The sequence below is a fragment of the Canis lupus genome, chromosome 22 (genome assembly GCF_048164855.1).
Source record: "Canis lupus baileyi chromosome 22, mCanLup2.hap1, whole genome shotgun sequence".
NCBI lineage: Eukaryota > Metazoa > Chordata > Mammalia > Carnivora > Canidae > Canis > Canis lupus.
The window spans coordinates 15,006,720-15,023,104 of record NC_132859.1 but is presented as its reverse complement, the minus strand read 5'-3'; the positions used below and the strand labels follow the sequence as shown (position 1 = coordinate 15,023,104).

The 16,385-nt window shown below is 44.4% G+C and overlaps 1 protein-coding gene across 1 annotated transcript in view; it reads left to right on the top strand.

The window, feature by feature from the left end:
* LOC140613928 (uncharacterized) overlaps window positions 1-16,385 on the top strand; it is a 47,199-nt gene that overhangs the window by 11,137 nt on the left and 19,677 nt on the right. Inside the window, exons 4-7 of the mRNA XM_072792446.1 lie at window positions 252-397; window positions 2,753-2,893; window positions 3,305-3,450; window positions 8,432-8,524. Of these exons, the coding sequence (XP_072648547.1) occupies window positions 252-397; window positions 2,753-2,893; window positions 3,305-3,450; window positions 8,432-8,524 (526 nt within the window). The remainder of the gene's footprint in view (window positions 1-251; window positions 398-2,752; window positions 2,894-3,304; window positions 3,451-8,431; window positions 8,525-16,385) is intronic.

The window sequence follows — 16,385 nt, the reverse complement described above, 5'->3', positions numbered from 1 at the left end:
TCTACAAAGATATGCTACAATATATCTCATCTCATCATAAAGCTTGGTATCTCCCACTTAATTCTTCAGAGTCTTCCTTTGAAAGGGCAATTATTTTACTTTCAAGCCACTTTCTTGTTGGGGCAATTAGAAAGTTGTCTTAAAGGCAAAACTCTGGAGGTAATGAACATAATGGACTTTTAGGTTATATTAAAACACGGAGTGTATTTGTCTTCCTTGTGTGAGCACTGTTTCCTACCCTATGTTCTTAGGCTTCGCTTCTGGAGTTGAAGGGCCGTGCCTGCCCATTTACCAGCCTGGAGCTCATTGATTGCAGGATGGATCTGTGGTCTCTCCGGAGACTCGGGAGGGCTCTGCTAGGCAGCTGTCTGCATTCTCTTGTCCTTGATTACTGCAGGTGAGCCCTTTTCTCTTTCTTTCCTTCTTCCTTCCTTTCTTTTTATTCATTTATTCTGTCAACAAATATATGTTGATGGCTTGTTTGTGCAAGACACTGTGCTCTTTGCTAATGAAGATGAATACACATAAGGCAATACCACTGAGCAAGGTATAGTAGAGGAAAGGTGACATGCTCTAGATTACGTATTATGCAAGGCAGAAAGTCTGAATGTCAGCAGGAATGTCCATATAAATATTAGTGGTGGTTTGGATAAGGGTAACCAGGATCCCCTATGGGACAGGCCATCATGTACCAGAAGAGGAGGTGGGAAGGAAGGAGGAGGTATGGTGTTGGGAAAGAAGAGAGCAAGTCTTTCAGAGGGCTGCAGCACCAGACTGTCAGGGGAGGATCAGGGGGTGATAATAATAATAATGATAATATCAGCCAATTGTTATTGAGTGCTGTGTGCCAAGCACAGCAGATGGTTTATCTCATTTATTCTCCCAATAATAGATGGACATATTCTACTACATATGGATGTATGATATATAATGACAGATATGTACCATTTCTATCCTTTGACTATATACAGATGAGGAAGGACTCAGGGGGATTAACTGGCTTGTTCAAGGCCATTCAGCTCTTATGGATGGAGCCTAGATGTGAATCCAGCTGTCTGAATCTGAGCCCACTTCTGATCGGTGACACTAGATTGCTTGGGGGGTCTATAGTGTTGCCATCCATAAATAATTTCAACCAGCTTGTGTGATGTGGGATAGGTCATGCAACCTCTCTGATCTATGAGATGATCTCTGCCACTTCTCAGGTCTTTGATTCTGTGACTCTCCCCCTATAGCCAGGTGATGTCTTGTACTCGGAAGGCCAGTGGGCTGTGAAGTGAAAGAGATGATTCATGCCTAAGAAGTGGTACCACAGTGACACAGGAGCTAGGATCCTATTAGGGCCCTGGTGGACAGTGGACAAGTGGACAAGTGGGCAGTGGACAGTGGACAAGTCTATCAGCAAAAGCTAGGAGAGGGATTATCCCTGGAGATTCTCCATGTTTCTGAGATGCTTGGAGGAGCCTCAGTCAGGGTCTCCTAACCCAGGACAGCAGAAGGCCAGTGTTCTCAGGACATCCTGCAGTGACTGAGGATTGGCCTAGGAGTCTCCCAGCTTCCCACACTGCACTGGGCAGAACCAGCCCCCCTGGTGAGACCCTTCTAGACTCCAGCTCCTGTGCTGGATCCAGAGACCTACGCTGGCAGGAAGACAGAAGGAAGAAAAAAGGATCCCCATCATTAGGAAACAGCTTATTTTATTTTTAAAATATTTTATTTATCTATTTAGTGGGGGGTGGCGTCAGAGGGAGAGAAAGAATCTCAAGCAGGCTCTGCGCTGAGCACGGAGCCCAACGCAGAGCTGGATCTCACAACCCTGGGATCAAGAGCTGAGCCAAAGTCAAGAGTTGGATGCTTAACTGACTGAGCCATCCAGGTGCCCCAGCTTATTTTCATTGTCAGTTGAAATCCTACTGTTGTCAAGGTACCTAGAGTCGTCGGGGTTGGGTGGCTGGGGATCACCACTGACACCTCAGGTTACCCACCTCTGGGGACTTCCCTCCGTTTCCTCTGTGAGGCTGTGAAATCCATCAGGCAGGATGCCCTTTCTCGACTGCAGCTGCATCCCCACACCCACCACAGTAGCTGCCTTCAGTAATTACTTGTTGGACGAATTAGTCAATTTAAGAAGTTATTTCTGCTAATTCGACATACTTTATTTGAAAGTTCAGACCTTGACATTCCAAATTCCCTGAAGACGTCCCTTGACCTCACCGATACTCGGTATCCTGACCTAAAACCTATACCCAGAGGGCTGTGCTGAGCTGGCACGATGCCTGTGACTTCTCTTTGCAAACTCTAAGGACTAGGTGATACGAGATGAAGAACGGCACAGGACCAGGAAGGAGGGCCAAGAGATTGAACTTTCCCAGAACCTGCTCTGGATATAAGGCTCCCTCCTTACACAGCCTCCTACTGCTGGGGCCCTCCCAGACCCCTTCATCCCTGCCAGCTGGGCAATCTCTCCTGTCTTCAGGATCCAGAGCTCGCTCTCTATCTGCTTCCTTGAGTGGGCACTTCAAACCATGCTCTGCTCCCTTTGCCCAGGAGACAGATTCTGGGTCCCCCTTCCTCCAAACCCAGGCTAGCCCCTCAGTTTCCCAACCCACCCCCATAGCCAGCCCTGGCCGTGGATACCCAAAGTAAGGATTGGTAAAACCTGATCTGTCCTAGGGAGTACCTTAAAATGAACAACCCAACAGGTGACATAGGTTTTAAAAGTCACTAATTGGTTCCCATCATTTCCTCCTAGGTTTGGAAACGAAGAAATTGAGAGTATTTTCTCAGGCCTGGAGCACAATCAAAGGCTTCAAGTCCTCAGTCTGCGCTACTGTGGTCTGGGGCCACAGAGCGGGCCACGGCTCGGTGCCATCATAAGCCAGAGCTCCATTTGGTGAGATGCATCCCCTGCTCCCTTCCTGCCTCTGGCTCTGTTCTGTTTTGAGTTTTATAACCAGCTTATTTACAGAATCCACTCACCCATGAATTCCCCTGACTTTTCACTGTGCTTTTAGTCATCTTTTTCTACCCTCTGGTTATTTTTGTTTTCCTTTTCTTAATTACAAGAGAAAGATTCTCTAGTTACTTTTGGGAATCAAGGATATCATGCTAAATGCGTGTTTTTGGCCCAGTGACCTGGTCACTAGGTCTATTTTTTTTTATTACAATGTGGCCTGTTATCTATTATGATTATTTATTTATTATTTTATAACTAGGTCTATTATTTATAAGGTGAAGACCTCAAACCCAAATTTGCAGAAGTGAAAATAACATCAAATGAACTGTGTATGTCACCCTTCCCCAGTGAGCTGCACCTTGACGGCAATTACTTACAGTGCTCTGGAGCTGTGGCTCTCCTCAGACCCATAGCAGAGTATGCAGAGATGCAGGGGAGAGACCAGCCGGCCACATCCCCACCAGTCCCCAAGAGTCCCCCTCAGCAGCTGCAGGGTAAGTGCTGGGGAACTGGCCCTATGCTCTTTGGGACTACCTAAAAGAAGGAGACTGTTGCGATTAAAAGTGAGCTTCCCCATGGTCAGGGGAAATTCTTCTTCCTGAGTATGAATGAGAGCAGAATAATGGACCCCCAACAATGTGTGCCCTAATCCTCAGAACCAGTGATTATGTTACTCCCAGTGACTGTGAGTCAGATCCCACACGAGGGCTCTCACTGGTCCTCCTTGGGTCACATACATACCTCTTGGACCAGTCCCTGCAGCCGAGATATGCTAAACTGTTATTGGCCAGGACTGATCCCACACCCCCCTGGGAGAGGGGTGGAGGGTTCTGATGGCAGCCAAACCAGGATCACATGATTTGCTGGGCAGGGGAGTGGCAGTCCCCTCAAAGAAGTAAACAGATGAGGAGGATAGATACAAGACAGACAAGAACAAGAGCTGCTTACTCCCTTTTTGTTTTGTTTTTAAAGATTTTATTTATTTATTCATGAGAGATAGAGACATAGGCAGAGGGAGAATCAGGCTCCTAGTGGGGAGCCTGATGTGGACTCAATCCCAGGACCCCGGGATCATGACCTGAGCCAAAGGCAGGCGCTCAACCACTGAGCCATCTAGTCGTCCCTGCTTACTCCCTTTTAAAAGGTTTATCATTTGTTTTAATAGATCCCCTAATACACACCTTGATGACACATTTTAAAGCTGACTACTTTTAATCATCGTTATCAGAAATGATAGCAAGTGGCTAGTAGCACAGACTTAGAATCAGGCCTGGGTTCAGATCCTACCCCAGCTGTACATTTGTTTGGGCAGATTAACAAATTGATCTAACTTTAGCTTCCTCAGCTACAAAATAAACATAACCACCTAATAGTGTTCATTGAGGAGTAAGTGGTATAATATAAAGCAGTTAGCATAATGCCTGGCACATCTTAAGTTATTGAGGGACATTAATTATTGTCATTACCATTGCCATTATTAAAACAACAGCCTTTTCCCAGGAGAGTAAACTTCAGGCATGTTAGTGAACACAGTCACTCTACTTAGTGGAAAAAGTGAAGATAAGGAGCTCAAGGCTGACGTGCAGCATAGGGACCCCAGTTAAATATATTGTATATTTGAAAGTTGCTGAGGGGCACCTGGCTGGCTCAGTTGGAGCATGCCGTGCTTGACCTCAGGGATTGTAAGTTCGAGCTCCATGTGGGGTGGAGAGATTACTTAAAAAATAAAATCTGAAAAGGAACAAGTTGCCGAGAGAGTAGATCTTAAAAGTTCTCATCACAAGAAACAGAATTTGTGACTGTGCTGTGATGGATGTTAACTAATTTACCGTGGTGGACATATCAGGTCATTATGTTGCACACCTGAAACTAATATAATGTTATATGTTAATTTTATCTGAAGACAAAGTATTCACTGACTTGTACTATTAAAAAAAAAAAAGCTGGAGTCAAGGCTACTTTGTGGAAGTGAGTGCAAAGAACTTGTAACTATGAGAGATTTGTAAATACAATAGTTATCTTCCATTTAGGAACTTTCATGGAATCAGAATTTTATAGGTTATTTGTTGAATTTGATATCTCAACCAACCCAATAAATATACAAAAAAGAAGCTGGAAAACAGTGTTTGCTATCCAAACATGACTTTCCCTCTCCTGTTTTTACCGCCAATCCTGTAAAAAGCCGCGGCCCTATTTATGAAGTCCTATATTGTAATTTCAGGATCTAAATAACCAAGTGAATCTGTGATTTTTAAGAAAAATAATTGGAGGGGCACCTGGTAGCTCAGTCGGTTAAGCATCTGACTTCGGCTAAGGTCATGATCTCTGGGTCATGGGATGGAGCCCCAAGTCTGGCTCTTCACTCAGCGGAGAGTCTGCTTCTCCCTCTGCCCCTCCTCCAACTTGTGTGTGCGCCCACATGTGAGTGTGCACGCTCTGTCACTCTCTCAAATTAATAAATAAATCATAAAAAAGAAGAAAGAATTGGAAATATAAAAGCAGTGTCTCAAGGGATTGGTATATATGGCAGGCAAGAAGAGGTGTGAGGTGTGGGATTGGAAAGGCAAAGAAGTGACAAGGAGGACGCGGGAAGGAAACACGGAGGTATCCTATTCTGGTTGTTCAAGTGCTTTCTGCCCAAAAGAGCATTAGATTTTAAGGTTTGTTTTCCCAGAGAGCCAAACAAGCCAGGGTCAGAGCTGACCTCAGAGAGCGCCTGCCCTGGCGTTCTTCACAGCAACCCCGGGCCAGGGTGGAAGCTGCTGCAGCTGGGCTGGGCCCTGTGGTCAACAGTCAGCACATAAAACCTCTTTGAAGGTCCTCTTGTTATTCATTCACTTGAACCTTGATTTTTAGGCAGGTCAGCTGGTACATTTTAGCAATTCTGCATTCTTTTGGGTAACTGTATTAGTCTGCGCTGGCTGCCATAACAAAATAACATAGGCTGGGTGGCTAAAACAGATTTATTTTTATGCAATTCAGGAAGCTAGAAGTCCCACATCAAGGTGCTCGCTGATTCTGTTCCTGGTGAGAGCTCTCTTCCGGGCCTGCAGAGGGCACCCTCTTGCTGTGCCTTCAGGTGTGTGTAAGCAGAGGGAGAGACCGCAGCTCTGGTGTCTCTCTAATAACACTAATCCTATCTGATCAGGGTCCTACCCTTATGACCTCATTTAACCTTAATTACTTCCTCAGAGGCCTCATCTCTACACACTGCCACACTGGGGGCTCAACATATGAATATTTGGGGCATACAAACATTTAGTCCATAACAGTAACATACATACCTGTATAGAGTAAAATTGTCTTCTGTTTCAAAGCTGGATTGATAGACCTCTGCTCAGGCAAATTTGGTTTTCCCATTTTGACTTCACTTCTTAGCTGGCAGGGTAGTCATAAATGAAAAAAGAGGCATAGGAGACAAAAAGATAATTACAGGATATTACCAGCCTTCTCCTGGCCACAGGTAGGGGTTGGACCTAAGCCCTGACACCCCACCCTCAATAATCTGTGCTTTAGGTCATCTTGCCAGACCCCTGGAACTACCCTGGTCCTTGTCCTTTACAACTCTTGTCTTGAAACAAGGGTACTCTAGAATGAATGTTATGTCCTCCTCCATTCAGATGTTGAAGTCCTAATCTCCAAGGTGATGGTTTAGGAGTTGGGGCCATTGGAGGTGATTAGGTCATGAGGGCAGAGCTCTCCCAGAATAGGATTAGTGCCCTCATAAAGGAGAGCCCCCTTACCCTTTCTGCCCTGTGAGGTTATAATGAGAAGACGGCCAGCTGTGAATCAGGAAGAGGCTCTCACCAGACACCAAATCTACACACGGAGTTTAGACACCAACCTAAAACCATACAACATAGTATATATCAATACTTTTCGATCTTCCTCTAGGATGTAAGGAAAGCAAAAAATGTTTTGAGGCCACTGTTCTAAAGGCCCACATATTTGGTTTTCCTCTTCTGTTCTGTGAGCTTCTCCTAGATCTCCCAGTCACTGCCTGCCCGAGTCAGGCATAGTGGCTCCCCATTGCTGACAGAGAGGACCGAATGCCTCATGAGCCAATGACAAGTTGTCCTTAATTGTTATAATGCGTAAAATGCAATCTTAGTATTGATGCTCCTTCTTTCGTTGTGTGTATGTGCGCACGCACGTGCGTGCATGCATGTATATGTGCACTTGTGTCTCTCCTAATATATGCCAAGTACACTTCCTGGTGCTTCGGATACATTAGGGTAGAGAACAAAGATCCTTGCCTCTGAGGGAGGGGCTGGGAATGTGGTGTGCTTGTGCGTGTGTGTGCATGGGTGTGTGCCTGCATTGTTCATGTATGAGGTGGCAAAAGGTAGACAACTTTTAAAGGGCATAATAAACATACATACAAATGCTACCATTTGTTGGAAGGTGATAATTACTATGGCAAAAAGAAAATGTCGAGGGGTGCCTGGCCGGCTCAGTGAGAAGAGCACACAGCTCTTGATCTCAGGCTCATGAGTTCAAGCCCCACATGAGGTGTAGAGATACTTAAACATACATAAATAAATAGACTTAAAAAAAATGTTAAGCGAGTTTGGGAGCGTGGGGAAGGAAGATGGTTGGGGTGTGATCTTAGATAAATGGTTGAATGTAGGCCTCCTCGAAAAGACAGCATTTGTGTACACAGCCGGGAAGGGAGGGATGAGCCTGGAGGTAAGTGGTGAGAGTGTGCCGGACAGAGGGGAGAGCCCGTAACAAGGCCCTGAGGCCAGTGCACAAGGAGCATCAGGGTACCTGGGTGGTAACAGGGATGAGGCATTGAGGGCTTTGTTAGCAAGGACGGAGCAGTTAGGACTCATTTAGGATTTTGGTTTGACAAGGACCCCCTTAAGCTGCATAGCAAATGCCCTGGGTGGGGGTGGTGGGCAGGGAGGCCTATTGGAAGGCTGTTGTCATCCAGTGAGAGGTGACGGTGGGAGGTGAGAGGGGTCCACCCCACTGAGACTAGGGCAGTGGCAGAGGAGGTCAAGTGTCACATCTATCCCGTTTCCTGATGCTTGGGATGTGGAGTGCAAGAGAAAGGAAAGGAATAATCTAGAAGGACTCTAGAATGATAACATACTAATTTAAAAAATATATATATACCCCAAGTGTGTTCCTTTCTGCTACACTCTTACAAATCTGAGATTTGGAGCCACTTTTATAGAGGGCAGCTGTGGAATGTGGAGCATGTACATGAGGCCCTTTGGGACGATACTTGGAGCCTCCTTGGTTGCATGCTCTCCTGAAGCCTGGAGAACAACATGGAAAGGACAGTACTGAACCGAAGCGAATGGGATTTGACAATGGGTCGGATAATCCTCTTATGAGAAATATCTCTGCCCAAAAGTGTATGAGAATGAAGGAAATAATCAATAGCAAAGTGTGTAAAAACCTATTTATACAACTTTAAACAGGCTTTTTTTTTTTTTTAATCCTATCTTTTTCTTTTCCACACAGTCAGACAGAAGGGAAGTTCAACTTTGAACCAGACTACAAAGTCACCTGGAGCTGTAACACGGAAGACTACTTCAGGGAAGGAGAGAAGAAAAGGTACTTGGTTGTTGCTTCATCTGTAAATCACTTTCTCCTTTCATGGGCTGTGCGTTCCTCCTACTGTACTAATTACCCCAACCAGAAAAACTCACATGGAGAGAAAGAAGACTCCGTGTCTTATGGTTTCATATAAACCAAACACAGAACAGCTTAGCCATATCCACCAGAGGAATTTGTCTTTGGCACATTCAGCAAGCCAAAATCGATTATGGGGTGTAGGTTGGTTTGGGGATATCTCTGCAGTGAACAGCCAGCAGGACCTGATAAATTCAGCTTGGAGACTTCTCTCCTGCTCTCATTGCTCAGAATCAGAAACAGAGTCATTTAGAGGTAATTTTAAGAAATTACTAACTCTAAAACCTCTGAGCAGGACTAAATAAAAGGAGAAGATATCCAAGTCTTTCTTTCTTTTTTTTTTTTTTTTTTTAGGATTTTATTTACTTATTTGAGAGAGAGAGTGTGCACACATGCACAAGCAGGGGCAGGGACAGAGGGAGAAAGAGAAGCAGACTTCCCACTGAGCAGAAACCAGCCATGGGGCTCTATCCCAGGACCCCAAGATCGCGATCCAAGCCAAAGGCAGATGCTTTACTGACTGAAGCACCCAGGTGGCTTTAAGTCTTTTAAAAAAATATTTATTTATTTAAGTAGTCTCTATACCCAGCATGGGCCTCGAACTCATGACCCTGAGATCAATAGCTGCATGCTCTGACTGAGCCAGCCAGGTGCCCCGAGAAGCTATCCAAGTCTTAAAGGTTCACACTTAACAGCTAAGTGTTAGGGAAGCTGGGTTCTCTGCCCAGTGCTTGGCCTGGTGCCTGTGTCTCAGCACCCTATTCAGCAAATGGAGGAATTTGCACTCACGGCTTCCTAAATCCCACTCCAGCTTTAACATGTTGAAGTTATAAATACACAGCACCAGGTGATTGTTAGATGTATCATGAGCACAGTCTTTGGAACACTCTTTGTGGAGGCAACCTAAATTTGTGTTGTTTTGTTTTAGTCCATTTTATTTATTTTTCTGTACAACTAGTGTGTGGAAGGTGACAGGCCCTTGCGATGTAGCTCTTTACCTTTTGCCTTTTTCTTCCTCTTTTGTGTGGTGTGGTCTTTTTCCTGTCCTTGAATTATTCTTGTATCTCCTCTGTGAAATCTGAATTAGATAAATACAAATTCATTTGATCTAAAAAGCCAAATGGAAATGGAAAGTGGGACAGTTGATCAGACCTGTCTCTGTCATCTGGTATAAATACAGTCTTTCCATTGTATAGTGCTAGTAGATTTTGCAAAATCTATTAAAAGAAAAAAAAAAGATGAAGAACCCTGCTAGGTTATTATTTGTTTTAGATACCATTTGGGGATATTTTCAACTAAAAATCATTTTGGAGGAGTTCGTTGGGATTTCTGTGGGGATGAGGTCCCAGGCATCCCTGGGTCTCTAGTTCTAACTCTGCATCTAGACCTAATAGAAAGTGGTAACGAGGATAAAGACTGAATGTGTGGGATCCCTGGGTGGCGCAGGGGTTTGGCGCCTGCCTTTGGCCCAGGGCACGATCCTGGAGACCCGGGATCGAATCCCATGTCGGGCTCCCAGTGCATGGAGCCTGCTTCTCCCTCTGCCTGTGTCTCTGCCTCTCTCTCTTTCTCTCTCTGTGACTATCATAAATAAATAAATATTTAAAAAAAAAAAAAAAAAGACTGAATGTGTGCCTCATGCTGTGCAGTTAACTTGACATTGCAGAGGGGCACCTGGGTGGCTCAGTGGTTGAGCGTCTGCCTTTGGCTCAGGTCGTGGTCCCAGGGTCCTGGAATCGAGTCCTGCATGAGGCTCCCCATAGAGAGCCTGCTTCTCCCTCTGCCTATGTCTCTGCCTCTCTCTCTGTATCTCTCATGAATAAATAAATAAAACCTTAAAAAAAAAAACCCACCTTGATATTTCAGGAAAGGCCAAAATCTCTCTGGGAACTTCAAGGTTTCTCAAGGCTGGAGAGAAACTGACTAATTCTATTTGTTGAACCTCCCTGCTTAAAAAAATTTTTTTAAGTTAATTAATGGCAAAGCAGGTTTAAAAAGTTGCATAGCACTCTAAGTCTTTATGTTTAACAAGCTAACTCTTCTAATATATGTAAAAACACAGAATGCCTGCGTAACTCCAATAGGCAATGACTGCAGAGTCTGAATAGGGTCGTGAATGACTCCACCCATGTGCCATTCCCCATCCTAGACTTCCAAGCCTCCACCCCCATGTAGGCCCTGGAGATGTTAAACCCCCAAAGAAGGTAGATAGTTTGAGGGAAAAGTCAAAAAGAAAACAATACAACTGTCCCTTCAGCTTTTGAATAACAGCTATGTTGAGGCCCAGGTCATAATAATACCTTTCAGCTGTTAAAACCTGGCACAGAAATATCAGACTTGCCTCTTCTGACCTTACACAATAGAAATATATTGTCCCACAGTCCTGGGCTCTGGAAGTCAAGATCTAGATGTTGGCAGGGTTGATCCCTTTTGGAGGCTCTGAGGGACAGTGGTTTGCTGGCAATCTGGTGTTTTCTTGGCTAACAGATGCATCACTCTGACCTTCGCCTTCGTGTTCCCCAGGCATTCTGTATGCGTCTGTGTCCAATTTTCCCCTTTTTATAAGGACACCAGTCATACTGGATTAGGGGCCAAGTCTAGTCCAACATGACCTCATCTTAACTAATTACATGTGCCTTGACCTTACTTCCAAATAAGGTCATATTCTGAGGAACTGGGAGTTAGGGCTTCAACACAGGAATTTTGGGAGGGGACACAATTCAACTAATAACAAGAGTGCTCAGAATGTAGTTTATAAACAGGATGCACACCTAGGAAAATAGCCACACAAGGCAGCATTTGCCAAGCGCCAAACATGGACACTGGGTTCAGAGAAAGGCATCCTTCCTGGGAAAGGAAGTGGGGAGAGGCTTATGTGAACAACCTAGAAGTTGACATGTGGAAAGAAAGGACTTACAGGTGGAAGGATTTAAGAAGGGACAGAGGGCTTAATTATGCAAGCCCATGAACCTACAAAGTTTAGTTGAAACGAGAGGATGTGGGAGAGTGAACCTGGCAAAAAGGGTAGGTCACATTAAGGAAGATTTTGCAGGTCAGGCCAAGAGTTGGGACTTAATCCAATAGACAATGGGAGCCATTAAAGTCTTTTGTCTCCCCAGGATCCTGTGCCTCAAATCAGTAGGAAAGCCTGTCCCTGATCCAGATTTATTTTATAGCTTATTGTCAGAGCAGACCATTTTTATGCTTTCCAGAATTCACAAAGCAAATAAAAAAAATAGCTTCCCACACTGGATAATTACTTTCACAGTCAAAAGGTGTTTGGTTGGAGGTGAGTTTGGACTTTGGTAGAAGAATTCTATTTGTTTCACAATAAAGGGTCAGATTGAGTGGATTTATATCAACCTCTTGAGGGTGGAGTCCAGATGGTTTCCATTTGGTCCCAATTGGAAACAGCCAAACTATTTTTATGCTTGCCCCTTTGTGGATGGGAGGCTTTGGCCTGATGCTCGGAAAGTTAAACTCATCATACTGTATGAGTCAAAACCCCCATTCAGAAGCCTGACACCCTTTATTATTCTTCCTCAAATGTATAATTACAAGAACCTGACAATTTTACATTTAGCAGCCCATTGTAAGTGGATAGAAGAGGAAAAGTACTCCATTCTATGCCTGCAGAATTTAGACATCTGTTTGTCCAAGCCAGTCTGCCTCAAAGCAGCACTGAACATGAAGATTCATTAGATCAGTGGTTCTCAAACTTGAGCAGCATCAGAAACACCCAGAAGGCTTGTTAAAATGCAGATTGCTGGGCCCTGCCCCACACTGCTGGATCTGTAGGTTGGGGTAAGGCTGGAAAGTTGGCATTTCTATCAGGTTCCCAAGTGATGTTGATACTGTTAGCCCAGGGTCCCACTTTGAGAACCACTGCTTTAGAATGAACAGAAAATCAGATTACCTAGTCTTACTTTGTTCAGTGAAGAAAATCAGAGGGCAGAAAGAAACTCCTAGATGCCTCTTCTCTGCAATGGAGACCACAGAACAGAGGGGACCCAGGCCTGTTTCTGCCTCCAGCTACTCTATGTCTTCCAGATCTAGCGTGGCCCATGTCTGAGCCCCATGGCTCTGTACCAGGGGTCTGTGGGAATTGGGATCCTGGACCTGGAGGGTGATTAATACTCAAGTGAGCGATGTAGGCCCCATCACAAGCCTGTCAGACCCATAAAGAGCCAGAAGATGGCTTGTCACTGGAGGTCACTGAAAGGTCATCAGAATAGTCATCTGCAGATAGATAGCTTCCCTGAGCCCCACTCAGCCAGTCCTGCCTGTTGTGTCACCTCAAGGCCCCAAAAGTTTCTGAAAGACTCAGCAAGGACTCAGGCATGTTCTGTCACTGGGGCCTACTCTGTTTCCTAGCCCAAACTCCATACCATAGTTCCTAGGATTGTCTTAATTCTCAAAGATTTAGGACTGGGAGGGCCAGTACATGACTTAGACATATACTAGGACCAAATTCCAACTATAAAACGGTCAGTGCACAAGCTCGGGATCAATCAGACCTTTGCTACAGTACCGATGCCACCCAAGTGCCAAATTCCCTTCCCCAAATAAGGCATTATTGTTTATAACATAGCCATGGTCCATAGGAATACTATGGCATTAAGGAATGCAAGGGCCAAGTTCAAAAGACAAGATGTAATCTTCAAGACAGCTTTATTAGTTCCAAATCAGGAAGTTACTGATTATAATCCTGAGATTGTTTTACTTGGAGATTTTATCCTGGAGTGATAGCCAAATAGTGGAAACCTTTGTGGACAGGTTCCAAGGTCCAAGGTGTGAATCATCCAACACTAATTACACTTTGCTTCCTTAAGTCCCGCAATCAAGCTAACAGAGTTTCTGTTCTGGTGTATAAATGTCTGGTCTTTACACAGGAAATCACACATGTTCCTTGTTGATGGAAAGAAGCTATTTCAAACAAGTCTTTTTAAAAAATCAACTTTATTAAGAAGGTCCTGTCAGGACCTGGCATCCACAGTTGAACATTTGAGTACACCTTAAGCAAAATAATCCGATGTCCAACAGAATGTGTGATGCCACCTGTTCTGGTGGTTTCAGGAGAGGCCAGAAAGTGAAGGAGAAGATGAGGAGCCTCTCCAGGGGACCTTCTGGTTCCATGAAAGTTTACATTTGACCTTTGAGTGCTGGCCCACATAGGAAATAGAGCTCTCACTAGGAGAACTGAGAAGAGGTTCATCAACTGGGGAAGAGAGGGCATTCTAGGCAAAGGGGACCACATGAGCAAAGGGTTAGGGGGTGAAAGTGCCCAGAGTGTTCAATGGATGTACGTATGGGGAATTTGATGTTCACTGCAGAGTGGTCATTGGGAGAGTGACTGGAGGTGTAGCTGACAAGGCCAGTGGACCCATGTGGCCCAAAGCCATGAATGCTGTTGAGTTAGGCTTTCTCCTGCGTGCAGAGCGGGAGCCATGATTCCTCTGAAGCAAGACAGGGACATGATGAGAATGGGATTTTTGAAAAGAACCTTGACAGCATTGCAGAATATGCTTTAGAAAGAGGAACATCTGGATGATGGGAGACCAGTTTGGAGGCTATTACAGTAGATCAGACAAAAGAAGATAAAAGGCAGAACACAGAGTTCAGTGATAAAAAGATAGTCCAGATTTTTTTTGGAGGGAAATTTGATGGTTTTGGATAGCCAGTTCAAGGAGGGTGATAAGAAGGATTCTGAAGTCAGGGACAATTGGTGGACCTTGGCAAGCAACCAGAGAGAAAATGGGAAGAAGCACAAGGCTGGGTGAGTCCATATGGATCTGTGAAGTGGCTTCCAGAGGAGGTGTACAGCTGTCACAAATATGTATCTGATCCTTAGGAGGCAATGGCAGAAGGGGAGATCCCTAACAAGAGGAGGTTCTCCCCCAGGGGGCTCTCATTCTAGTGTTTTAGTGACTTTCAATATCCAGAAATGAAGCTGAGACAATAGGCAGTAATATTTATTACTAAGTGTACTAAGTTCCTCTATTTCACCACTCTTCCCAGTTGACCTTTACAGTACAACTAGGAAATGAGTATTATGATCTCTATTAGAGCAATGAAGAAATTTGGGTTCCGAGAAGTTAAGTGGCTTTCTGGGGAGTCACAGCATTTTTCATAGAGAGACATTATACCCAGAGATTCTCCTTCTCTACACCATCCTGCCTCTCAGGCACAACTGAATTTGCTATGCCACCACTAAGTTCCCTGAGACAGAGGGGAGTAAATTAAAGTAGTCATTGTCAGCGGCAGCTGGGTGGCTCAGTCAGCTAAGCGTTGGACTCTCGATTTCAGCTCAGCTCCGGATCTCATGGTTCTGAGGTAGAGCCCGGCATTGGGCCGAGCATCAGGCTCCGTGCTGGGTGTGGAACCTGCTTAAGATGATTCTCTCTGTCTCTCCCCTTTCTCCCTCTCTCTGCTTCTCTTAAAAAAAAAAAAAAAAAAGTAGTCATTGTCAGCTTGTTTTTGTTTTAAAGAAATGTTAAGTAAAAATAGGTTGGGGTGAATACAGCTGGGGTGGATCAAGTATTACCGGGGGCTGAGCATGTACTCACCCTTACTCTGAGGAATTTGTTTTCCATTCAGAGAAAAGAATTTGGTTCTGTTTGAATTTTGGATGCAGGCCCAAAGGAGGAAATCCCTGTACTAAGCAGCATCAGCCTTCCTACCATCTAACAGGGCACTGTGACTCACTAAATTCTGCAGAATGGTTTGGACTTGCACTACCCAAACTGGTTATTTTTCATGAGCAGAGATGACAGACATGGTGATCTTATTTACCACCAATGGGAGGGAGATTTGGATTGTTTCTCCCCATGAGGGTGCAAGTTGTACCAGGCCAATCACAGACCCAGAAGCTCCCTTCTCCAACAGCACACATTTGCACTGCACTGGCTCAGTTGGTGGGGTGGCAGGGGTAGACTGGCAAAAGCTGTTTCTTTCCTTGCGAAGCTTGGCAGTGGCACAGGAATTTGGCCTTTGGCCTCCGCCCCACTGGCCTTGTGTTTCATCACTGCTGCTTTCTGGCAAAAAAAGGGGCAAAAAGAAACGAGTGCCACATGTAATCAATATCCACATCATGAATCATTTTGAGCAGTAAACTTAACTTTTCAAAGGCATTTATATTTGTAAAGAGATTTTATATATAGAAAAGACATTCTATTCATGTTCATGAATGGTCTCAAGGCATTATTGGCTACACTATACATGGAAAAACAATGAACAGCAAGATAAAAGTTTCCACAGTATGATTGCATTCTGCACTCTTTTACTCATCGATTCATTCATTGGTTCAGCAGTTATTAAATACCCACAATGTGCCAGAAACTGTTGTAATATATTAGCACTGTCAAATTATTCATAACAGCTGTCATTTGCCATCATCCCCATGTCCTAGACGTAAGAACAAATACATTTGGACAAGTTAGGTTTAGTCCCAATGAAACTAAATGATGAGCTAATTTTCATCCCTCCAACTGTGTTTGAAGGAAAATAAGTCCTGTCTATTTCTGTCAACAATCCAACGGATTAGATTTGTAATCAGGGAAACCAACTGAATCTCTTTTATTTATTTATTTATTTATGTATGTATGTATGTATGTATGTATGTATGTATATTTTTTTATTGGAGTTCGATTTGCCAACACATAGTATAACACCTGGTGCTCATCCTGTCAAGTGCCCCCCTCAGTGCCTGTCACCCAGTCACCCTATCCCCATGCCCACCTCCCTTTCCACCATCCCTTGTTTGTTTCCCAGAGTTAGGAGTCTC